This window comes from Megalopta genalis, chromosome 6 (assembly GCF_051020955.1).
Source record: "Megalopta genalis isolate 19385.01 chromosome 6, iyMegGena1_principal, whole genome shotgun sequence".
NCBI classification, from domain to species: Eukaryota; Metazoa; Arthropoda; class Insecta; order Hymenoptera; family Halictidae; genus Megalopta; species Megalopta genalis.
Window position 1 is genome coordinate 559,244 of NC_135018.1, and position 25,123 is coordinate 584,366.

Genomic DNA, 25,123 nt, shown 5'->3' on the forward strand with positions numbered 1-25,123 from the left:
CGGATTCTAGAAAAAACTCATTTTTATTCCTAGTATCCTATAGAATATCACATGTCAAGGTGTTCGATTTCTTACATCGATCCTACGTCATAGCGCGCGTCAAGGTACAATCACTCGGCTCAGATATGCACTCTCGAACTCAAAAATTACATGCTACGAATTACATGCTATACAATATGGTCGGCACGCGTTGCGTTTTTTTACGGTCGTTTGGATCGGTACAGGAGGGACAGAGGCGGAACAACAACGCGTTAACAATCGCTCGAACGATCGGGGAGCATAGCGGAAGGGGTAAGTGTTAACTGACTGGCGTCGACTCTTTCATCTCCTGTAGTCGTTGCTTCAACATCTGGCGAATCTCGGCGATCGGTTTCACCAGGAATATTGGCACGTCGTCGTCCCGCCTCTGCAACAAATTACCAACAATGAAACAATTTGCTAGATCGTACGAACGATCCTGGCATAATAGTACCTTCGAAACGAGAAACAACTGTTTATACAATTTGTACGATATTCTCGCGATCGTCGCGGAAAAAAATATTTCTCGAATCGTCTGACCGGTTTATAGTTAATTTTTCATATTCTTATATATATATTTTATTATATTATATAGTACCGAATCGTTTATTGCGAGATGTTCAGTGCCCGTCGAAGAATATAAACACTTCTTCGCACGATTTGGTCTGTTCAGGTGTGAGTCGGGTAACGAAAACCGCGGAGCTACAAGGTACGGTGAATTCTCCCTAATTGACGCTCAAATCGTGCAGAAAAATGGACAATTTGGGAAGAGGAGATACGAGAGTAACGTTTCGCTCACCTGGAAAAGGCATTCGCCTTCGAAGTCAAGCAACTTTTGTTTCCTGGCCCTCAATAGAAGTCCGACGCATTTGTCGTTGATGTGGGTGTAAAGGTTGAACAGATCGCCGAACGTGATCGCGGTGATCTCAGGGTGGTCCCGACACGGCGTGCCCTCTTGGTAGATGATCTCGCAGAGTTCGACTATTTCTTTGAGGATATGCGCGGCAGCTTTGCGACCGCGGATGTCCGTTAAAGAGCCGGCTTTCGGTCTGAAATCGCGGAGCAATCGTTAATATTTGCGCGCGCTTTTCGCGAATCGTCGTCGTCTTCGTCGAAGGAACATTTACCTGCCATACTCTTCCTTCGAGAACGTCTTCTTCTCGAGGTTCAATCCGGACGTGAACGGATTCTTGTTCTGCTTGTCCTTGTGTTGGTCCGCGTATTGGTTGAACATCGCCACTTTGTCGCTCAAGGATTCCTGTGACATAAACGAATGTATTACTTCGCGTTGCTTGAAATTTCGAAGAAACGTATATTTCATTTCCAAGAATAATGTCATTGCAAATAGTTATCCGCGTAGAGCGTTTTACGATCAGCGATTTATCGGTAGAACGACCAATTCGCGTAACAACAGCATAGTTTTTAACATCGATAACGCGAGCGTGAACATTTCACAACGATCGAACGAAGGAGATCCGATCGTTTGCCTTTCTACGAACAAAACCGATTTTATTCCGAATTTACATCGCAAATAATTGCGACAGATATTTTACGTTACAAATCTTACTCCGCAGTCACCATTTTAAAGGCGCTTGCTAAAATCGCTGTAAGAGTATTAAACACGTCTGCAGCCGGAACGACGCGTCTTCGAACTAGCACCGGTATCGCTGGTATCAGAGACGTAGGTGGTAAGAACGGGGCTTCTAATCCCGAAGTGTCGTCGAGAAGCGAGCCCGAGGTACGTCGCTCGCAGCCTTCGAAATTGTAGTTACAGTAATGTCTCTCTAACCGACGCTCGGATTGCGCACAAAAATGAACAATTTGGAAAAAGGAGATACGATTGTTCGAGCCTTGTAGCTCGTTTTTATAATCGTTGAGAATCAATGACCGTAAAAACGACCCGAAAAGCTCGAATATTCGTATCTCCTCTTCCCAAATTGTCCATTTTCGTGGACAATCCGAGCGTCGATTAGAGAGACATTATTCTTTATTCGCAGTTTTCGTCGAATCCGATCGAATTCCGTTCGGAATGGCAAAAGCGAAACGAAAAATTTACTTATTTCGGGAAGAATCCTACTTTTTTCTAGCGAACAGAATTTTTCGAATATTTTGGCCCAGACGGTCGAAGGGGCGCAGTGTCTCCGCGACGTCAGTGTCACGGTGCTCCTAATCAGCGCGGAATGTTGGAGAAGAGCCAGCCTGGACCATTTAACTGGCCCTGACCATAAAAGTCATCCCGATGGCATTCTGACAAATTTTCACCCGCTCTTACTACCGCGCCGCGTCCATGCAACCAACGACGCGACGTTTTCGCCGGATATTATCCTCTCTTCTAACGAACAACGCGTACCAATTACGTCGATACCGACGATTCTATGCGAACGATCGAAACATATTTCTTTCCAGCTTCTCCTCGAAGTCCCGCGGGACTTGTGCCCGCTTTAATCGCTAATTTGTATAACCCTCGGATGCGTCGCGCGAAATAATTCTTCTCGCGATCGTTCAATTATTTTCCCGTCGTATCTACGTCTCTGACAAATGCGCCTTTGTTCCTGGTGCTTGGATACTATCGATTTTTTTCTATACTTCTTATCTCGATGAAGCTTCGAACAGTTGTAAAATAGATACGCCCATTGAAGACGGTCATTTCCTGTGTCGTTAAAAACTTGAAATTCATATCGGTAACAGATATTCTAAAAGACTCGATAGATTGTAATGAAATGACAATACAAATGCTTTGCGAAGGAGCGAAATATTTTTGGAGGAAGACAGACGAATTTGGAATAAATCTTGATGCAAAAGAACCGCGCGATTGAGAGCACTTAAACTTGCGAAACTGCGATAGAAAAGTAGTGGGAACAAGTGACGAAACATTTGGAAAACTTTACAAATACAGTAAATTCTCCCTAATTGACGCTCGGGTTGCGCGTCAAAAATGGACAATTTGGGAGGAGATACGATTTTTATATATTATTATATTATAATTATATATCGATTTTATATTATTATTATATATTATATAGTACAAATAATCGTATCTAATTTATTAATTATATTTATCAATTTTAGTTACGATTATTACAGGTATCGATTGTCAACAATTATATAAAGGAATAATCGTATCTTCTTGTGAACAATCTGAGCGCGAATTAGGGTGAATGTACAATACATGACGGTAGAACTACGAGACCAAGTGAAATAAGACTGCGTTGATCAGACTACGAGTAGGGTAGAATCGGTCGCGTACTTTCACATTTCGCCTCTATCCGAACGATAAACACACAAGCATATGTATACGCGTGCACTGTGTCCCGTGTATACTCACATACATCACTGAAGACATTGTTTCACTGAGAATTATTTTCGAAGAACCTAATTACGAGACCGTAGTCGTCAGCCTAAACTATTAATACTGTCCGATAAGGAATTGGCGAGTGAAACCGAATCGATCGATCGAAGATTTCCACGTTTAATCGCGATCTCGCGTTCTCTATAATATCTCGACGACTATCGCTCGGTGAATACGGCGTCGCGACGCCGAGCACCTTTTTATAAGACGGGACCGACGTCAAAAAGCTCCCACCAAGAATTTCCGGAGAGCCGGCTCGCCGACGGCCGAAATATTTGCCACTTTTACGAGCCAATTCCGCGCGATTCCGAACATTTTGATTGGCTGCCAGCAGCCAGCTCGGTGCACCGGAAATGATGAATCTTCGATTCTGTCCACATCGCATCTTTCGCGTTCATTCATGAACTGCCTCGGAGCCTCGTTCTCTCGGTGGACGACGTCTAATCCGATTGTTTGTTTACACGCGAAGATCGCGCGATTTTCCCGCCAATCTTCTCCGACAGCAGCTGCGGCCGCGCCTCGATTATTCGAACCTATTGGGGGAACATAAACGTTCGGATAATGGAACACGATGCTTGGACATACTGTCGAACCAAATCGTTTTACTTTCGATCCAGCACCGTATTGCAGGATACCGTTCTATTATCCGAACACTCGCGTTTCCGGATCAGTTCGGATAATCGATGCTTTCTCTTTTTATTCGTGGTTGCTTCGAATAATATTCAACAGACGATCTTTCGAACGAAAATAGGTTCGTATCGAACGAAGAATTTATAGACGCAGACGAAATTTCCATCTCTTCGAACTCTCGTTGAAAACCGAATTTAACCTTCGAGCGGTGAACAAATTTGTTAGAGCTTGTTTTGCAGACCGACGAGACGTCGGAGCGACGCACGCCACCAGTCGAAGGTTAAACATTTATTTTCCACTTATTGATATCTCGACGGACGGAGGTTTCGCTTGGTAGCGTAGGAATTGTTATACAATTTGCAAATAAAACGCTTCCACTTTACGAAGTGGCATTTGATGCTTTTTAACGCGCGAGAATTCTGATAGAACTACGGTAAATTCTTCCTAATTTACGCTCAGATCGTACGTTTATAACGTCTTTGTACTATTTCTCACGAAAAGAACGATAATATTCGATATTCCTCTTGTATCCATCGATTTTTCTTCCAATACCAAAGCACTCGTTTCTAACACGTTTCACAGTAAATTTGTTTACAAAACGACTGACCGTTACACGTCGATAGAACCGATTTAAATCGTAACACTACCTCCATTTTCCCTGGTGTCCAGTAGAATGCACGTTTCTAGAATGTGCGAACTATTTTAATAGTTCTTAAATAACTCATCTTTACAGATTAGATTAGGCGCATGCAGGTATAGCAGATGACAAGCTCTCTGCCCAAGCTTTATCTAATCTGTCATACCGCGAAGCCTTTTCCCTCGTGGACGTTTTACTCTGATTCTGCTCCGTTGCGCCTGAAAAATTGCATCGAGGGATCGCAATGGAATTAGTTCGAATTTAGATCCGCGAGACAAGCAAGTAATATTCGCTCTTAACGAGGAGGACACGCGAAAGAGCGCGGTCGAAACTTGATCTAAACCATTGCGAAGAAATCTTCCCCCGCATTCCTATGGCTAAATTTAAGTATCGAGACTCCGATGAGATTCCAGTCGCTGCACATGGCCATAATAACGAATTCTTTCTACAACGCGACGGTCTTGATTTATTTGTTCACGGCGAGCGAGTACGGTAAATTAGACTCAACAATTTTGAGACGAAACAGCACACCGTACGAACGACCGATTCGCTGATTTCTTAAGTAGACGAAACTCTCTCCAAACATCGAACGATATTCTCATCCATTATTATTTAATCGAATTGAAGATATTAATCGATCGATGTCCAACACCGCGCGTCGGTCCGAAATTAGCACGGTTCGCGTAAACGCGCGAATTCCCACAATCCTAAGCGACATCGTGATACGACGAACAATGTTCCCTTGATTTGCAATGCCCTCGGAATGCGTGACTCCAACGTCGTCGCGCTAAACTCTCGAAGAACTACGCTGCTGCTAACATGGCGCCTCGTGCTTGCCAAGAATTCTTGATTCTAAACTTTCGAAGCTCCCTTTGGCGCATAAACGATAGTCTTCCCCGAAGGATCTGTCTTTAAAACGGAATCCGCGAAATCAAACACTCGCAGCTAACGAAACGTCTGCGAATCGACGTTCAGAAATGTGTTTAAACGCTATCACAGAAAGATTCAAGAAATTAGAGACGAGCTTGTTCTTCTTGAAATTGTTAGGAACTGAAACGTCCTTAAATACATTGGGAAATTGTTTTCATGGATTCGAAAATCGAAGCTCTCGCATCTCGAAAGCTATTCATAGCGATTCTTGTATCATTGTAAAGTTCCAAGTGTTTCAGGGGGTTGTTGCAAAAGAGTAGTTTCGATCCTCGAACGTATGGCAGTCTCGGTTCTAAAAGAAACGATCTACTGCTTTCAGAAACGTTTTAATTCGTAGTATTTCTAACAGAAAAATCTGTTCCCCTCCTCCGACCGACCATAACCTAGAAAATTTTCAAAAATTAGTAGTATCGTGCTTGATTATTCTTTGCCTTTTTCGCCTACATTGCCAAATGCCGACGGCGTATTACTTTTTGTAATATATATCTTTTTAAAGTTCTGCAAGCGTGTTGCTTTTTCAAGTTCATTTGACGGATGAAGAAACTACAATGTCCGTATTATTTTCACTCGGCTCTCTTTCTGGCAACGCTACCGTCGCTGCGATTTCCTAAATAGTCATCCTATTGTCACGTGGATCGCGCCGATTTAGAAAACGTCCCTGCCTCTTGAATAATTACTGCGGCGACGACTTTGATATTGTCCGAGAAATTAACGGCGGATACCGTTTGACAGCTTCTGATATAAAATGCTAGACTAAGCCACGCGTTTTTAAAATACATTTGCTTCTATTCGATCGAACAAGCCAATTCGAACCCCTTCGTTGTCGATGCGCGAAGTAAGAACAACCGAGTTAATGGTTAAAGAGAAGACGGAACAATAAAGGTGAATAAAAGGAACAATAAAATGCTAGGCTTTTTAGAAACACGGCAAATTCTCTCCAATTGTCCCTCGGCTTGATCCAGTGGCCAGAAGAAGCAGAGAGAGATGTTCCTTTTGTTCTCGATTTCGAGACAATTCGCCGCTATTTGGGGCCGTTTTCCGATGATCAGGGTCCTATCGAAGTAGTTCGAGTCGCGAGTCAGCCTCCATGGATTTAGGAATCCTGTCGGAAAACGACGGATTCCGACGCGTTCCAAGTAAATTTACGAATGCGACGACGGTGCTCCGCGAACGACGTCACTGACCGAGTATGCGACGGTGGAATTCGGGTTTACTATTATAGTCGAGGGCATCGCGACGGCTGACGTAGCCGTTCATTGATGACCGAGCGGATTGCGTTCGACGACGCAAAATCGAGTCTAATTCCGCGTTTCCGGCCGCGGCGATCGCGCGCAGCCCGGCGGAAGATGCTCCTTTTATGGTTTCACAGACCTCGATACGCCGACCTCGGGGCTGGCCACTTGGAACGCGTTCCTGCATGCTCGCTGCTAAAAGAAGAACGATCGAGAAATATGGGGTTGATTCGGAACGCGCGGCTCCGAGATTAACAGCCTGCTAAAGGAGAAAGATCGTTTATTTACTCTGCTGGGCTAATCGTTTCGGCTTTCCTCGGGTTGCCTCGGAGAGATATATGTGTAGAGCGACCGACTAGATCACGAGACTAGGCCAAAATTCGCGACACGACCAGCCAAAAAGAAATCCGAGGCGTCCGTGCGTTACGGAAAAGCGTGAAATTGCTAGAGGAACCGTGCCATTTCGATTGTAACGAACGCTGCTTGAGAAAAGGACAGCTTCGTGTCGGTGGCTCTAAAAAACTCATGGCATATACGCTGCGTCCAATAACTACGAAACCACCAAAAGATGTTCAGCATTTATACGTCGTAGTTGATGTAATAACGAATGAATTATGGAATATTTGATGTGCTTCTAAGAACGGATGAACTCTTTTTCAGTAAAAAAGTAGGATTAAAAAATTCGGAATGAAATTATAAGAATTATTTAGTAAAGCGTGGGACCGTCTCTGCTTTCAGTGAGTTCAAATATTCGATTTTGCATACTTCCATTCAGACTTTGTTTTATTGTTTCTTGTACTTCACAAGTACACAAATGTGTTCTAGCAACGATACTCCAACAATTTTTTATTGGATTCTGATCTAGAAGCATGCTGGTCATTTTAACAAAACAATGTTACGGCCTCGGAGTCGTGCTGCAATTGTACAATTGTTCTGCTAGGGTGAACGGCGACATTATCATGCTAATTTATCGTTAAAAGCATAATTCCAAATGAAAGTTTCCTTTGTTTTAACTACAGAGAACTCCACGTACGATTTTAATTGATTCAAACGGGCCGGGTGTATCGCAGCGTCGAACAACGCGTCGCAAGGATTAGCGCGAACTGCGACGAGAACGAAGAAAAAGTGCAGGTATGCAGGCGACGAAGCAGTTCGGAACGTGTGAACCTAACGTAACACGTCGGATCAGGGCCCGAGCACGTGCGAGATATAAATAATTCCAGAAGCCACGAGCTCGAGCTCGTGCGACGCGACGTTCCGTTTCGTTTCGTTTGAATGAAGCTGACACGCATCCTTGTAAACAACGAGCGACGCGATACCAATAAATTTCTTGACCGTTATCGGCAGGAATTGCGGCAAATTCTCCCTAATCGACGCTCGGATTCTGCGCAAAAATGGACAATCTGCCTGGACGTTTCGCGCTCCCATGACGCGCTTCACTCGTCGCGAATGATTGGGCCCAACGAAGCCACGGCGAAGTTCGTCTTTACGACGCAATCGCGAGCAGTCCCAAATCTCGGGACAACAACGAAACAGGAAAGGATAATGCCCACAAACTACACAAAAGACCTTATAGACTTATAAGATTCCCGCGTGTAGATTTCTTCCCTTGGGAAGATCATCCCTTAAGACATCTCTCGTCGACGCGTCATCGAATAGAATGACGTTAAACGATAGCACGTATAGAATCACAACAATTAACAGTCGTTGCAAAATGTAAATCACAAGTAGACAACAAATATCCATGCAAGACGAAAATATTCTACCAAAATTGACGAAACAGGAGTTAAAAACCCAAGCAAAATCCAAAGCGCGTGCACGCAAAGCCAGCGCCGCGCCGCTTAAATAGGTAATTAAGCGATAAAGAATTTAGCCGCGTTTCAAGGCATTAACGATTTATCGCGCGGGTGGTAATTTCGATGGAAACGGGACGTCGTTACCGCCGGCCTATCTAATTAGAGAACGAAAACGAGATTTCCACGACGACACGGACGGGACGAGACGATGTCTTCCCGATGATTACGAACTGCGCAGCGAACGATTCGACAGCCGTTGGCACGTACCGCGGGATCTCGAAGTAATTAGGCGAATCCGCGTCAACGAAATTACATAATCACGGCGGATTGACTCATAAAACTTACGAGATGACACCGGGCCACGATTTAGATCGTCTTTCTGCTGGCGATACCCTGCCCCGGGAACGCGAATGACGAAATGTCTACAATACATACGTATAACCGAAGATCTGAACGGCGCGGAGCGGCGCAACGGCCGAATTCCTTCGTGAAAAGAGAGGTACGAGCATTATAAATAAAATCCTCGGCGGCCGGCATTGTCCGGAACGAAAAAAAATCCGCTAAAACGCCGGTCGCGTCGGAGAATAATAGTCTTTCGCGCTTTATTCGAGCCTGGAGTATTTTCTACGAGATTTTACGATCAGAAATAGCTCCCCACGGTCCGGGACAAAAAGATGGCCCGCTTTAAAATTAACGCGATTTTTTTTTTTATCTATTTAGCACTACCAATTTGCAAAATACCACTGTAAACGAACGCAAGTGGAATAGAATCGATTTTTGCCAGTCTAAACAATTTTATTTGGAAAAAGAAAGAATATTTGTAGAAATATAGTGGGACAAAATTATGGTAGTATTTACATTTACATTTACATTTGTTGCCATTCCAATGTAATAGCAACATTAAAAAGAGCATTTTAGTCGTTGCCTAGTAGACTGGTTCCTCCACAATTTTAACAAAATTTAAGTCGTTCGGTCCAGTTTTAAAAAAGAAGTTACATCGTAAAATAAATAAAACGTTAAGAGGTTGGACATAAATATATGATATCGTTTTTTACCGCTTTTGGGCACATCTTGGCCCACTGTGAGTCAGCGGGAGCGCCCAACGTTCGCAAAAGTTATGCCGCTGCGAAAGGCTTTCGCGCGAATTTGTCGCGGAGTTATTGAGCGAGACAAGTTTATCGAGGACTCTCGAAAATAGCCTTCCGATCTTATAGTAAATTCGAAACTTGGGGGCCACGAGTTCTGACAGGAACACGTTTTTACGAGACGCGGCTCGGGGCAAGAGTTTCTTTCGAATTTGATCGTGTCAGCGATATGCGACCGTATTTCGTACAATGAAAGAGGAAATTATATGCGCTGTTCGTTCGAACGAGGGTAAGCGCTGGCGCCCGACCAAGGTCACGGATAAAGAAATTGAGTCCTTCCGAGTGTTCGATGACCCCCTTTTGTGCCCATGCTTGAAATATCTTCTATACGCTCGCGACCTTCGTCGCACTATTCGCGATCGAAGGGATTGCCGCGATAACGTCTCTTTTTCTGTAATATGTAGAGGGTAGTGGTGCCGATTACTGAGCGGTGGCCAATTACTGTGCCTCTAAAGTCAGCCTGAAAAATGCTACGAAAATATATATTTCCAAAATTTTATCTGAAAAATTACCAGTACATACATGCATACATTAATGTCTCCCTTACCGACGCTCAGATTGTCCCTCGAATTGTCGTATCTCCTCTTCCCAAATTGCCCATTTTTGTGGACAATCTCGGCGTTAGTTAGAGAGACATTACTGAACTTGGTTTTCAGCTAAATGCCTCGCCATGCCCGTATTAAATAGCAAAGCTTTTCAGCTTTTGTTATGGATCTGTTAGGTGTTCCAAATTAGACGTCATTCGCATCTTGCACAATTTCGAGACGTCCGAATTGCGTAAAACCTAACCGTGCAAGAATGTACCCTTATCCATCGATCCTCTCGTTCTCTAACACAGGTTTCATTAAGAAGAAACAAATTCCTTCGCTATTGGCAAGCTTCCGAGAAGTCGGATGTTTCAAATCGCGAGTCTTTTTACCCCGTCCGCGCACTCGTTTCGCGCAAACGGATCTGCCAACGGCACGATTAGCTCTCCGGATAGACAAATTCTCGCGGCGACCTTAAAAATTCAGGCAGGAGTCGCGCCTCGAAGAAAGGGAACGGAACGCTTTCCCATTTCCAAGCGAATGGCCGACGTCCAAGAGAGAACAAACGAAACATTGCTCGCGAATACCGTTCCGTGACTAATACGCTCGCGCCTGCCAAATCACGAGCCGTCGGGCTACCGCGAAGAAAATCACCGTGTTCTGATGGACAAACGTCAACCGCGTGTCGTTGACACTAATGTTGCAACCCGTTGTTCCCGCATTCCTCCCGGCGAGCACCTTCCTGGCGTGTTCTTGAATCGGCCGAGATCGCCCGCGGCGTTCGCAATAGCTAAATCGCACGTTCACACGCGGCCCACGTGCGAATCTCGTGCCCGAAGAAATCCGAGTTTCGAAAGAGCCGCTTTTATTGTCTGACCGTTCATAACGTCTGCAATACGTATCTACAGTACCATTCACTCGAGCATCCTCCGCTTCGAAATATTCGTCTCGTCAAATCCAACGCCTCTCTGACGTACATTTGTTTTCCGTTGACGTTTTATCTATTTTCTAATAACAGCAAATTCTCTCTAATCGGCGATCAGATTTTGCATAAAATTGGACAATTTAGGAAGACGAGATACGATTATTTGTACGATTTACGATTGACGATCGGTAACTGTAAAAGCCATATAATATTTAATAATCTAGAATATATGTATAATAATAATATTTAATAATCTATAATATATGTATAATAATAACATATAATAATAATTATATATGTATAATAATTATATATAATAATCGCATCTTCACTTGGACACAAATTGTCCATTTTCGTGCAGGGAGAATTTATAAGTGGCTAAAATGATTTTCATTTGCCTGCTGCGACCAAGTACGCTTCACACATTGTTGGATACTTTTGTTACACTTTTATTTCTACAAAGAAACGTTTTATATCGTTAGAAAATGATAAGAAGACCGGTGGAATTATTTCAGAAATGACTCACCGATATACCTAATACATGCAGCGAAGTATAGTACAATGGTGAACGATGTTGGATTACAGACTTAATGAAATTATTTCTATCTCTTAGTAATCGCTATGATTCATCTTCTTCCGTATACAGGGTGAACCTCGCGACGCGATCGGCTTAATTTATTCCGTTGCTCTCATTCTGTCGTCCGGTTGAACATTTTTTCAGCTAAAATAACATGGTTCAAGGAGAGCTTTAAAATGATTGTAGCAAATTTATTGTTAACCCTTTTCCTGCAGGAGTTGTCAATATAACCTTCAGCTTCACCACAATTTTGTTGTACCCATCGTTATTTAAATATGAGCCGTTTATTTTGAAAGTGGCATAAGTCACTTTGTTTTTAAGTCGGTCACTTTGTTTTTAAGTCGGTCACTTTGTTTTTAAGTCGATATATTTAAGGGTTTGCGTTTTAACAAGTTTAAAAATATGGATGCTAACTTTCGAGAAGATTTACTTGTATTTGTGATCTCAGGATACTGATATTTTTCTCGGTATAAATAATTTCGTATAAACATGAAAAAATCACCACTTTTCATTACGGTAAAGTGACTTATGCCACTTTCAAAATAAACGGCTCAATTATGAAACGTTTTATATAATATATATCTTTCGTGACTTAATAAATTAAATAATCATTGCTCGCCCAGTACGACAATATTTGCACAAATACGTTAATAAATACAGCCCCGTGGAAAATGCAATTATATTGCAACTTATGGCATAGAAGTCAGAGTTACGCCAGTGCCCCAACATTTTTTGTGACCGACCGTAGCTCGCCGTTGCTTCGGCGTGCGTCGAGGGTGCTATAGCTCCTCCGAGAGAAGCGCTACCCTAAAAAGGCAGAAGCTGGATCTCGTTCGAGCGATCGGGGGAACCGCGAGTCGTGGAATTCTGTTGTCGTTGACGGAGCAACGGCAAAAATATCGACACGCGTCAAACGCTCGCGTCCGTCGAAATAACAGATGAATCGCGAGGAGACGAACAGACGTCGCGCGAACACGGAAATCGCGACTCTCCGGCGACAGCTATTTCGAGCGAGCGAACGCTATTTTCGTCGGCCCGCGTCACTCCTCCGGCTTTCGCTGAACGACGAATCAGCGAACGTGTTCGCATGGCAAATCATCTTCGACCGATGCCGAGGTCGCCTCGCGGATATCCGCTCAAGGAAATAAACAAATGCGGCAAATTCTTCCTGGAAGGCCCGGAGCTCGGAATTCAAAACGGTGCAGTAAATTCTTATTAAGATGTCATTTATTAAGGCGTTGCTTATTAAGGCGTTATTTATTAAGGCGTTGCTTATTAAGACGTCATTTATTAAGACGTTACTTATTAAGGCGTCATTTATTAAGGCGTTACTTATTAAGGCGTCATTTATTGAGGCGTCATTTATTGAGGCATCATTTATTGAGGCGTCATTTATTGAGGCGTCATTTATTGAGGCGTCATTTATTGAGGCGTCATTTATTAAGACGTCATTTATTAAGACATCACTCGTTAAGGTGTCAATTATTAAGTAAAACTTGTGAGAAAAGGAACCATAAGAATTCCGTCTTCGTTCCGACTCCCTTTTGAGTCTCCAGGCGCAGCAACCTCCACGTGAGACTCGGGCAATCGATGTAATTTTCGATTTCTAATCAGTTATAAATTGAAAGAAACCTCGATCGTTCTATAGCGAATTCGAAATCAATGATTACACCGAGCCAACGGCTGTGAATCGATCGATTGAAAATTTGGGAGTTAACTATACACCAGGAAGAGTATATATTCCATTTGTTTAATTGTTATACAGTATCGCGCTTCTAAGAAGTTACATACGAAGTTAAAAATAATTGAACAATAATAGGTTATTGCGTTGCGATATGATTATATGTAAAAATGTTGCAACAAGAGTTATAGGAGCGTGAGATTTGTTGTACTCGTTGCTGTTGTAACAACTAGACTGTGAATTTAACTTTGAAATCCAAATTTTTTAAGTTGAACGAAACTGTATTCCTTCTTTCGATAACTCTTTAATAGTAAGTATTTTAATAATTCCCAACATTCTTAAATTCTTGTAATATTTATTCTTGTGATACTATAAAATATATAAATATATTTTATAATAATATAATATAATATAATATTAATTATTAATATAATATAATAAATATTATTATTATATAGATATATTATTATTATTATATTATTATTATATATTATGTTATAATATTTATTATTACATAACTCATACTTCGAAGCGTTTCATTCGCCTGTGAAAGAAATGCGGAAACATCGCGATTTCCGTGGAATATCGTAAAATCAACGTCGAAACATTGAACATTTTGCAAGCGTATTCGGACGTTTACGATAAACTGCACACTCGACGGTAAGAATCACCGAAGCATCGCACCGTGTACGCTGCAGGAATTCCAACGTTTGCTCGATGCGAAATGAAACGGTGGATCGTAACGGGATCGAGGAGATAAATAACTTGCGCGGAACGGATCGTTGCAGCAGTTAGGCGAGTTCGAGTAGAGAGAACGATTTTATTATTCGGATGCTGCGTGCCTACGGAACCGTGACTTTTGCCGAACGACGCTCGAAACCAGACGGACACGAGAACAAATTCTAAAGCTGGCACTGACCTCCTCGATATCGTTTCGACGGCTATCCCTCTCGCGTGTCCAGGGACAGAGATCGATCGATCGATCAACGAGTATCCAAAGGCGGGGCTTCGGGGTTCGGGTCGGCGGCGTTCGCGGCAAAATAAAAGAAAATTAAGGCGGTCGTTTCGATACGTTGGATGCGTTCGCAGTGCACCAGTTTTCACAGCGACGACTGATCTCATCGAAAGACCCGTTGCGTAATTCTATTTCTGGTGGAAAGGAAAACACGTGATCGAGCGCCGACGTTATTTGCTAGGGAAATTCGAGTTGGCGCGCACGATGTCTTTTCCTTGCGTTCCCGCGAGGCGAATCGATGTCGAAGAAGATTCAGATAAACGATTTAGAACACGACGTAACTAATCCTTAAATCCCATCAGTCGCGAGGTGTTAATGGAGGCGTAGAAAGACTCGAGGAAATCGATAACTCGTTCGGTTTACTGCAAACAGAATTCAGTGATTTCTCCCTAATACGCGCTCAGATTGCGCACAAAAATGCGTTAATTGTTGAGAATCAATGACCATAAAAACGACCTAAAAAGCTCGAATATTCGTATCTCATCTTCCCAAATTGTCCATTTTCGTGGACAATCCAAGCGTCAATTAGAGAGACATTACTGTACAGTCGTTTCTCCCTAATTCGCGGTCGGATTGCGCACAAAAATGGACGGTCTATAAAAACGAACCGCAAGGCTCGAATAATCGCGTCTCCTTTTCTGAAATTGTCCATTTTTTTGGCATAATCTGTACGTCAATTAAGCAAACTTAACCGTTTTCGAATATAACCAGACCCGTAATTCGACTGCGGATTCTTCCACAAAATAAGAATTGTCTGCATCGATTCTAAGAAATTGCATCTACTTGGTACATCGACTTTATTCAATTCTTTTAATTTCTCCGCTGTTCTAAATTGCATCGACTCGTTTTTTGTCACGAACGCACAAAATTCCGCGGTTTACCTGGAACGCAGGACCACGTAATCTACAAATACAAACGCAAACATTGGCTGTTAAATGTTCAACGATTCATTTCGAATTTCCCACCGGATGCGTCGGTCCGTCCATTTTTCCTCGGAGGAGGCAATTCGCGGTGCGAGGGGATGCAAAGATTCGAACGCGAGAATTCCATCGTGCGATGAAAAATCGCCGAGCATCAAAGGAAATGCGGAAACAACGAACAAACCGCAAACTGTCGATAGCAAGACGCGAAATGCGACGCGAATTTCGCCGGCAATGCAAATGCGCATCGCGACGCGTCGCGTCGGTGGCGGCAGAACGCTGCAAGTCGCGATTTTGCCGCTGGCGGCGCATCGCGTGGCTCCGCGATGCTTTATGCGCGTGCTTGTGCATAGAAATCGTGTATAGAAATCCACGAGCCCGGATAAAGAAGAATATTCCTGCCTGAATAAGGATTTATTCTAACGCCACACGGAGTAAAAGATGATCGTTCGATGATCGACGATCGTTCAGATTATCGTTGCATTCCGCGAAATTGCAGTCCTCGCATCTGTCATGTCCAATCGATTGAATTTGTTCTCTGAAAATTGAACGTCTTCGCAAATATTCGTCAACGTGGAGCATATTAAAACGGTCGAACGCGTTTGGAATATCGTTCTTTCGAAATCGCGGATCGTATATCGCGCCAGCACAGCTTATATCGTGGTCTACCGTCGCGCAAACGATTCGATCTAGAGAAAATCCCGAGCCTGAAAAGCTAGAGAAACGAAGCCGTGTCTCTAAGCGCATACGTTCCAAGCCACGATGCACCCCGGCGCGGTTCTGCGTCTACGTCTACGTCTACGTCGACGTCGACGCCGACAAATAGGCAGACCGTCGACGACGGATCGAGTGGTCCAATCGCGGCGGCGTATCATCGTCCACCATGACGATGGCACATGCGCCCTTCGCCCGTCGTCCCGAGGCAACCGCCAGCAGATGACACTGCGACTTCACCCCTGCTCGCTCCTCTCGCTCTCCTCTCTCGCGGCCTCCTCTCGCACCCTCTCCATCCCTCCGCGGTCCTATCGGCTGTGTCTCGTCCTAGTGGCCATCGAAACGGCCGCGAAAATACGTGCGATTACACGCGGATTTTCCAGCGCCACCGTCCTGTTTACTCCGGTAAGTAGAGCCGTCTCCGTCCCCGCGTCCGGTGCCACCGGTCTGAAAGCAATCGCGAAAACAAAAGAATCGCCGCCGATCGGACGCGTCCGCGAGGAGAACGCGTCCGCCGACACACACGGGAGAAACGAGCCCGAGCCGGTTGGCGACATATTGATTCGGGACCCGGTGCGCGATATTCGCCCCCTAGTGTGAACGTACGAAATATTCGATTGAAACGAGCCGCACGGAATAGCCGCGGATCGATCTCGCCCCGGCGCCGAGGGACCGAGGAAATCGCGAGCGAAATTCCGATCGGGGAAGAACTCGGCTGGCCGAGCGGACGCGCGCGGTGCTGTGCGATCGTCGGGCCGGGTTCGGGCCGCGGAGCCGAGCCGAGAGTGCGCCGCCAGTTCATTGCCGCGGCCATTACGCGATCCGGAGGGCGTGCGAGATCGTTGCGACGCAAATCGGATCTCCCTGGGCCGCGTACCTCGAAAGAGAGAGAGAGAGAGAGAGAGAGAGAGAGAGAGAGAGAGTTCTCCTCCGGGCCCTGCGTTCTCCTGCCACCGAAATCCGCGGCGGAGCGTTCGCGCGATCGATCCCCCAGGTAAGTGGCCGCCGAACCGCCCGGGAACCGGTGCCGGGTCAGTCTTCGCCGGGTCTCTATCGCGCCGTCTATAACCTCCTGCCCGCCGCCGAGATTGCGTTAGCCAGCGGAGAATTGCGCGACGGACGCGAACACACACGTTCGCGAATCGTGCTCGGAAAAAGTAGGTGGACGACGGTGCGTTCGGTGCGCGTAACACGCTCCGGTATCGATTCGAAACCGATCGTCGCGTCGGCCTCCTCGAGCCCGATGCCGGAATCCCGAGCTTGAAATTGCTGGCCCGCGAAATGGCTGCTCCGGCCGCTCCGCGACTATTATTAGAAAAGGCCGGTGTGATGCGAATCGTTGCGCTCTATCTAACGTGAAATGCGCTTTCGCGCTGACAGAGGTGCTCGGCTACGGCGACGACGTGTGTGTCCGGGTGCACGATTTTCGGTACACCGGAATAATATCGATCGCCGCCGGTATTGGGTCGCGAGGGCATACTCCATGGGAGGCTGAACAAGCCGAGGTGCAACTGTCTCCCTCTCTCTCTCTCTCGCTCTCTAGCGTGGTCTCTTTCTCTCTCTCTCGCTCTCTAGCGTGGTCTCTCTCTCTCTCGCTCTCTCTCTCGCTCCCTCTCGCTCTCCGGTTCGCCCGTGCGCCCGCTCTCTTCTGTTCTTTCTTTTTAGGGGATCGAGCGAGTAAACGCGCGCACACCCGCGCCTCGTATTTTCGACGTGGCCCGCGTGTCGTCCGTTCCGACGAATCAATACCTTTCAGGGTTCGCTGGCCAGTCTTCGTTGACACGTAAATATTAATTGTCCAGGCCGATATAGAGACAGAGGCGTCGATATCGCGTGCAACGAACCCGGCCGCGCGCCCGGGCACGGGTTATCGCGTCGCCGAGGACGCGAGTTCGTTCAGCTTAATCCGCGAGAAATCGTCTTGTAATCGGATTCGAGGTAATAATCGCGGCCGGCTACGCTAATCCAATATTTACCCTTCCGGAAAAATGCAGCCGGGGATCGATAAACGGGACCCGTAACTGCCCGAGCGGCCCTCCTCGTTGCCGATAGAGATTGCTCGGGTTACGCGCAGCCGACGAAACCGTGGCTTCCGGGCCGGCATAAATCAACGCCGATCCACCGTTTCACCCTTTGCTCGCCGGAGCTTGCCTCCGCTCGAGGAGACTCGTGAAAGTTACGTGTTCGATGATAATTCTCGTTAACGCTGGAACCATCGAGCACCGAACGATGCTCGATTTATTCGGGATGGCGTCGTTTAAAGAATGCTCGAAACGCGAGCGCGTCGAGGAAACGAAACGGGGTAGTCGAGAGCCGGTTACCGTGCTGCCTTTGATTTGTTTTCGGAAATAATTAACTGTGCGTTTGTCGAATAAATTTTCGGTTTGTTTATGTTTCGATAAAAAAGATTTAACGCGTCTCATTCGACAGATAATTGTACGGCTGAGTACAATTGACTGTTATCGACGGTTAATTGTTCTCGAATACGACTTGGAATATCGAATGAGACGTATTACATTTTTACGCGTCGCGTTCCGAAGCAACGAAGAGAGACGAGTAAACGACACACAGCGACACGTTTGATTTGCATTATCCGATGGAACAACAACGCTATCGATTCGTTGAATTGTTAACCGTGTTGTCTACGACTGCGTGCTCATACGCGGATATCGATGTTTTGGAACAAATTAAAGAGGCGATTAAAGCGAGCGTCCTTACGACAGGCTTCTTTCGATAAATTGCCGTGCAACTTGAACGGAAGTAACGCGTCAAATTATTTGCGCTCGAAGATCTATGCAATTTGCGAGAAACAGATTCGTTTATCTTGGAAACGTTAAATCGCAATTGCATAATGATACAGTATCGGAGATCGAACGCCATTATTGTAGCAGAGGATAATTAAATTATCTGTTCGGTCAAAGTAATAGTTGACGATAAAGGAATTGTACGACGCCGATGAAAAAACCCAAAGCGATCGCTGTCCTTGGAAAATCAAATTTCCGAAAATCTGGGTCAAGATTTTGCAATCCGACCGATAATGGTGCAACCGCGACGTATATTTCAACGCGGAACAATTTTCGGTCCTTTGTTTACAATTGAAGATAGTCGATCGACGAGTCGAAGTTTGTTCTTCACGAAGCATCGATCGTCCGTTGTTTTTTTTATTAGAACGAATATCTGTGGACCGATTGAAACCGATTGAAATTAAAGCGACGAGAGTCGAGATGAGTTGCATTTTCAGCGAGCAAGTAGTTCGAGTCCGCGGGCGGTCAGCCATCGAACGATTGCAATATCTCGACGCGAATATCATCGTTCTGTCGTATTATATTATTAATCATTCGACGCAGCCCGGTCGGACGTAATCGATAACGAATAGCCAAAATTCCGCGATATCGCATTCCACTTAATCATTGCTGCTACATTCACGGAAAATTATGCGAAGATCGCGAAGGACATTGCGCAATTGTTGCGAGCTAATTTCTAATATTATTAAATATTGTATAATTTATAATATTTGGCGCGTTCGACTCGTCCTTTTTTCAATTCTCGAAGCACGACAATCTTAAAACGAGCGAACCTTTTAAAGAAAAGTGTTACAAGAAAAGCCACAGTTGCAAGAAAAAGATATAAACGTTGGAAAGATTATTTAGCGAGCAGAAAGTAAAAATATTCGCCATTTTTCCAGCGTCCTAATATTACACCGGGAACGCGAGAGCACCCGCTGAAAATAATTGGCGACCTTTAGGAAGAGCCGCCCCCGCGGAGGCGGGGATTAATCGCGGAGCGAGGTTTCCACCTTTCTGCTTCCTGTTCCAGGTGACTAGATCGCCCCCGACATGGGTAAGGAGAAGATTCATATAAACATCGTGGTGATCGGGCACGTAGACTCGGGCAAGTCGACCACGACCGGTCACCTGATCTACAAATGCGGCGGCATCGACAAGCGTACCATCGAGAAGTTCGAGAAGGAGGCGCAGGAGATGGGCAAGGGCTCGTTCAAATACGCCTGGGTGCTGGACAAGCTGAAGGCGGAGCGCGAACGCGGGATCACGATCGACATCGCGCTCTGGAAGTTCGAGACCGCGAAGTATTACGTGACCATCATCGACGCGCCGGGGCACCGCGACTTCATCAAGAACATGATCACCGGGACGAGCCAGGCGGACTGCGCGGTGCTGATCGTCGCGGCCGGCATCGGCGAGTTCGAGGCCGGGATCTCGAAGAACGGGCAGACCCGGGAGCACGCGCTTCTCGCCTTCACCTTGGGCGTGAAACAGCTGATCGTCGGCGTGAACAAGATGGACATGACCGAGCCGCCCTACTCGGAGAGCCGGTTCGAGGAGATCAAGAAGGAGGTCTCCTCTTACATTAAGAAGATCGGCTACAACACCGCGTCCGTCGCGTTCGTCCCGATCTCCGGCTGGCACGGCGACAACATGCTCGAATCCTCCGCGAAGACGCCCTGGTACAAGGGATGGAAAGTGGAGCGCAAGGACGGCAATGCCGACGGGAAGACGCTGATAGAGGCGCTCGACGCCATATTGCCGCCGTCCAGACCCACCGACAAGGCTCTTCGTCTGCCTCTTCAGGACGTGTACAAGATCGGCGGTATCGGCACCGTCCCCGTCGGTCGCGTCGAGACTGGCATTCTCAAGCCAGGTACGTTGCCGTTGAAACCTGAACTGGGGAATAGCGAAGTCGGGGTTGACCGATCGCTGCGCCTTCGCTTTGTTTACGGGCGTAATTAATTTTATATTCAACGAACAAGAAGTATTATATTTTTTTATTCGAAAAGGATCGAAAGAATAGCATAGAAAAATTCGGGGTAACTTTATATTTATCGAACGGGTCGTATAATAATTAATTTGTAGATATATTTTATTGGGTTGTCCGGAAAGTTCGTGCCGATTTTTTAGGAAAATTAAAACGCAGCTCATTTAAATATTGGAGCCAAACTTCACAGTATGATCGTGGATGGTTGATTTTGATTTATTTAGCGTTCCTGCTAATTGACGTAATGTTGAGCGTGGGTTATTCGGCTACAGCATCCTCGCCATTAACAGCGCATATCTTATTTTGCCCTTCCGGAAAAAGAAAAGCATTAAATGCCTATAATGCTCTTTATTTGCCACCATATTCTAAGGCGTACAAAACTGATCAAAATTAACGAATCGTAACCAAACTTTTTTCCAAATATGGCTGAAGTTATCTCTTTTAGAATATGTACACATGTCATTTGTTTTCAATAATTGTGATATATTCGGTCAGGTCTCTCACGCTACCTACCGAAAATCGGCACGAACTTTCCGGACAACCCAATAGTTCGAATATTTGCTAAGAAGTTCTATCATTTTCTTGAACAAAATATTGGAACGCGAATTAATATTATCGTTCTTTACAATTTCTCTCCGGTTTTCCAACACTTGAAGAGAGAGAGAGAGAGAGAGAGAGAGAGAGAGAGAAGCTCGTGTTAGAATACTTGGTCGTCGGGATGCTTCTCCAGTCTATTATTGTGCGTTGTCGCGAACTTTTTTGGTTGCTCTTTCGCATACTCCACTTCTAGACCGTTATGGCGAGGGTCGTTTCTAACTCTAACATGCCATGGGACAGCTGTTGCTGTTGCTGCTCTTACGGCTTTATTTTGAAATCTTTGAATAATATTCAAATTGCTTTCCTTGGCAGCACTCCAGACACGGAAAGAACTTAAAGAAACAATGTTCGAAATACTGTTTAAAATAGTTGGCAACAGCCGCTTCAGGTAAAACAGTATTATCAACAAGAACTAACAACAATAATGTCTCCCTTACCGACGCTCAGATTGTCCACTAAAATGGACAATTCGGGAAGAGGAGATACGATTATTCGAGCCTTGCGGCTCGTTTTTATAATCGTGGACAATTTATAACTATAAGAATAAACTGCGAGGCTCGAATAATCGTAGTCTCCTCTTCCCAAATTGTCCATTTTTGTGGTCGATCTGGGCGTCGATTAGAGAGACATTACTGTACATTTATATTTTGACAGATTCGTTCTTAATGAGTACGGTAATTACGATGCGATTAAATTGCGAAATCGAATCGCAATGTAATCGATTAAATATTATTTTTCAACCGAAATATACAAATTTGAAAGTTGTTCGCACGATTCTGCGATCATCTATCGGGTGCCTCAACGCGTTAACGTTTCGCCGCGCAGGCATGCTGGTGACCTTCGCCCCGACCGCCCTCACCACCGAGGTGAAGTCCGTGGAGATGCACCACGAGGCGCTGACGGAGGCGTTACCCGGCGACAACGTCGGTTTCAACGTGAAGAACATCTCGGTGAAGGAGCTGAGACGCGGCTACGTGGCCGGGGACTCGAAGAACCAGCCTCCGCGAGGGGCGTCCGACTTCACCGCGCAGGTGATCGTCTTGAACCATCCGGGACAGATCAACAACGGGTACACGCCTGTCCTCGACTGCCACACCGCTCATATCGCTTGCAAATTCGCGGAGATCAAGGAGAAGTGCGACCGCCGTACCGGCAAAACCACCGAGGAGAATCCGAAGAGCATCAAAACCGGCGACGCTGCGATCGTGATGTTACAGCCGACCAAACCGATGTGCGTGGAAGCGTTCCAGGAGTTCCCGCCGTTGGGTCGCTTCGCTGTTCGCGACATGCGCCAAACAGTCGCCGTAGGCGTCATCAAAGTACGTATTCCAAACGGCATCGGCGACCATTTAACCCTTCGCGGACGAGGGCTCTTTTCGGCCCTTTTTACTCGACCGGCGGCTCGGAGTAAACGCTATAAAAATTGTTCAATTATGTTCCAAAATGGTGCTTTTATTTTCAAATTTGCTTATATTATCTCGAGAGCGTAATCGTTGCACGAATCGCGAAACTCAATTTCATACGCATGCGATACATCGACCCCTTGACACGCCATTTTCTTTGCAGTCGCTGCGATTAGAAATTTGTCGATTGCAATAATTTCTTGGAGGGGAAAGAAAATCCGCTCGGAAGCGAGATATCAACGGCTGTGGAATTGATTAAGAGAAACAAATTTGCGACAATACAGTAATGTCTCCCTTACTGACGCTCGAATGTCTCCCTTACAGACGCATAAAAATGGACAATTTGGGAAGAGGAGATACGATTATTCGAGCCTCGCGACTCGTTTTTATAGTCGTTGACAACCGATAACCATAAAAAACGAGTCACAAGGCTCGAACAATCGCATCTTCTCTACCAAAATTGTCCATTTTCGTGGACAATCCGAGCGTCGATTAGGGAGACATTACTGTATTTCTAAATGACGACGAGAACGCGACGATCCGTTAACGAGGGAAACGAATTTGTTCGCAGAGCGTCACCTTCAAAGATACCCAGGGCAAGGTCACAAAGGCCGCGGAGAAAGCCCAGAAGAAAAAGTAACCATCAAGCTTCCTCGGAAGCTCGCAGTCCGTTGGCTGGCTCCCGACGAGCGTCTCCGCGAGGGGATTCTCCTCTCGGATGCAGTACACCGCGGCTGCTCCATTCAACTCATACTCAACTAATTATACCAAAAGTGAAAAAATGTTGTGCTTACCCCCGTTACATTATCCGGTAGTGTTGAATCCGCGCATCTATCCGAATCTGCACATTCAGTTCACCCATGCCCCGCGCACACCCCACATATGCTAGGTGGAGTTCTTACGTTTTTACTCACTCTTACATTGACGAAGAATATGTGTCCAATTACAGGTAATACTCAGTTCCCTTGGACTCTGTGTAGTTAGGTTTTTCAATTAAATACATACACACGTACACACACACGTTACAATACCACACCGAAAGACGACGGACGGGATGAACGATAGTCGTGGCGACGTAACGAGATATCGAGGCAGCGGTGTCTCCCGGGCGCATCCTCGATTCCGCTCGCGATCGGACTCGTTCCATCGTAAAGAAACGTCGAGGCGACGTCGAGCCCGGATGCGAATCCGGGACCGTCGACGGAAACCCCGCAACGATCGATCTCTTCTTCTACCGACGCGACACACGCCGTTCAACACCGAGCAATATATTCGCATCGACAGCCACGATCACACCGACGACACCTACACGCACCGCTGCCTCGCATCCCCCGACTTTTTAAATCGATTTATTTCGAGGAATTCGTTAAGGCTGATTTCTTTGAAGACTTGGTTGTTGCCTCGCTGCAATTAATTTTATTACTTCTGTAAGATTGTATTTATCTCTAGTTAGGGATCATTAGACTACTGTACCCCTCTCCTCTCCCCGATCGCGACCCCCGAGCGATGCTCCCCCACGGCGAAAGGAGCGCGAGAACGGGCTCCTCTCGCTCGCAAGCGGGTTTCGTCTTCTGGGTCGCTTGTGTTAATCTCTCCATACCCCTAATAGACGCGTTCTACAATTGTTTGACCCTTAGCCAGTATTATGTTGATGTAATAAAAAAAATTTTAATTGCAACTCGTCGTTCGAATGTTTTCTTTCATCCTTGGATGGGTCTTGCGCCCATCTTGATCGAACCACTTTATATTATATAAAAAGTGTGCATTTCGAACTACAGTAATGTCTCTCTAATTGACGCATAGATTGTTCACAAAAATGGATAATTTGGAAAAAGGAGATACGCTTGCTCGAGCCTTGCGGTTCATTTGTATAGTTACGAATTGTCGACAACTATAAAAAACGAGCTGCGAGGCTCGAACAATCGTGTCTCCTCTTCTCAAATTGTCCATTTTTGTGGACAACCAGAGCGTCAGTTAGGGAGACATTACCACTTTATATAGAAACTATACATTTCTGCTATACTAAAATTCCTTGATACAAATACTATTTAGTCTGCGAATTATCGGAGAACTAGGGTGCATAATACGCGGTGCATTTTATAAAATTTTAGTATTCAGTGGAGTAACAATGTTTCCATTATTTAACCGTACTATGTAATAACTTAATTCGCGTCGCTGCGAACAAATAATTGAACAAATAATCGAATCGTCTCGAACTCGGTGTCTTCGCTGATCTTACAATTCGCGCATACAG

The 25,123-nt window shown here is 45.4% G+C and overlaps 2 protein-coding genes across 6 annotated transcripts; one reads left to right on the plus strand and one right to left on the minus strand.

The window, feature by feature from the left end:
* Nucleotides 1-4: 4 nt before the first annotated feature.
* Nucleotides 5-14,556, minus strand: LOC117218840 (actin-binding Rho-activating protein). Of its 5 annotated transcripts, none has more exons than XM_033467543.2 (4): nucleotides 14,367-14,556; nucleotides 1,146-1,276; nucleotides 818-1,067; nucleotides 5-406 (listed from the first exon to the last, which is right to left on the minus strand). In XM_033467543.2, the coding sequence occupies exons 2-4, from the start codon at nucleotides 1,250-1,252 to the stop codon at nucleotides 299-301; spliced, it is 465 nt and encodes a 154-aa protein (XP_033323434.1). In that variant the 5' UTR covers nucleotides 1,253-1,276; nucleotides 14,367-14,556; the 3' UTR covers nucleotides 5-298. The 5 variants fall into 5 exon arrangements, with proteins under 5 accessions (XP_033323434.1, XP_076379084.1, XP_033323415.1 ...); XM_076522969.1 differs by lacking the exon at nucleotides 14,367-14,556 and adding an exon at nucleotides 4,645-4,665; XM_033467524.2 differs by lacking the exon at nucleotides 14,367-14,556 and adding an exon at nucleotides 3,344-3,556.
* Nucleotides 14,557-16,344: 1,788 nt separating this feature from the next.
* Nucleotides 16,345-24,547, plus strand: Ef-1a-f1 (translation elongation factor eEF-1 alpha chain). Its single transcript, XM_033466977.2, has 4 exons — nucleotides 16,345-16,501; nucleotides 19,913-20,755; nucleotides 22,292-22,785; nucleotides 23,441-24,547. Exons 2-4 carry the CDS (start codon nucleotides 19,933-19,935, stop codon nucleotides 23,507-23,509), a joined length of 1,386 nt encoding a protein of 461 aa, XP_033322868.1. The 5' UTR covers nucleotides 16,345-16,501; nucleotides 19,913-19,932; the 3' UTR covers nucleotides 23,510-24,547.
* The last annotated feature ends 576 nt before the right edge of the window (nucleotides 24,548-25,123 follow it).

Excerpts from the sequence above, each read along its gene's own strand:
- LOC117218840 (XM_033467524.2), bottom strand. Across the intron at positions 1,068-1,145 it reads TCGAAGGAAGAGTATGGCAG|ACCGAAAGCCGGCTCTTTAA; the intron begins GTAAATGTTCCT and ends CCGCGATTTCAG. Across the intron at positions 407-817 it reads AAGGCGAATGCCTTTTCCAG|AGGCGGGACGACGACGTGCC; the intron begins GTGAGCGAAACG and ends AATTTGTTGCAG.
- Ef-1a-f1 (XM_033466977.2), top strand. The coding sequence starts at position 19,933 with ATGGGTAAGGAGAAGATTCATATAAACATCGTGGTGATCGGGCACGTA. Across the intron at positions 20,756-22,291 it reads GACTGGCATTCTCAAGCCAG|GCATGCTGGTGACCTTCGCC; the intron begins GTACGTTGCCGT and ends TTCGCCGCGCAG. Across the intron at positions 22,786-23,440 it reads TCGCCGTAGGCGTCATCAAA|AGCGTCACCTTCAAAGATAC; the intron begins GTACGTATTCCA and ends ATTTGTTCGCAG.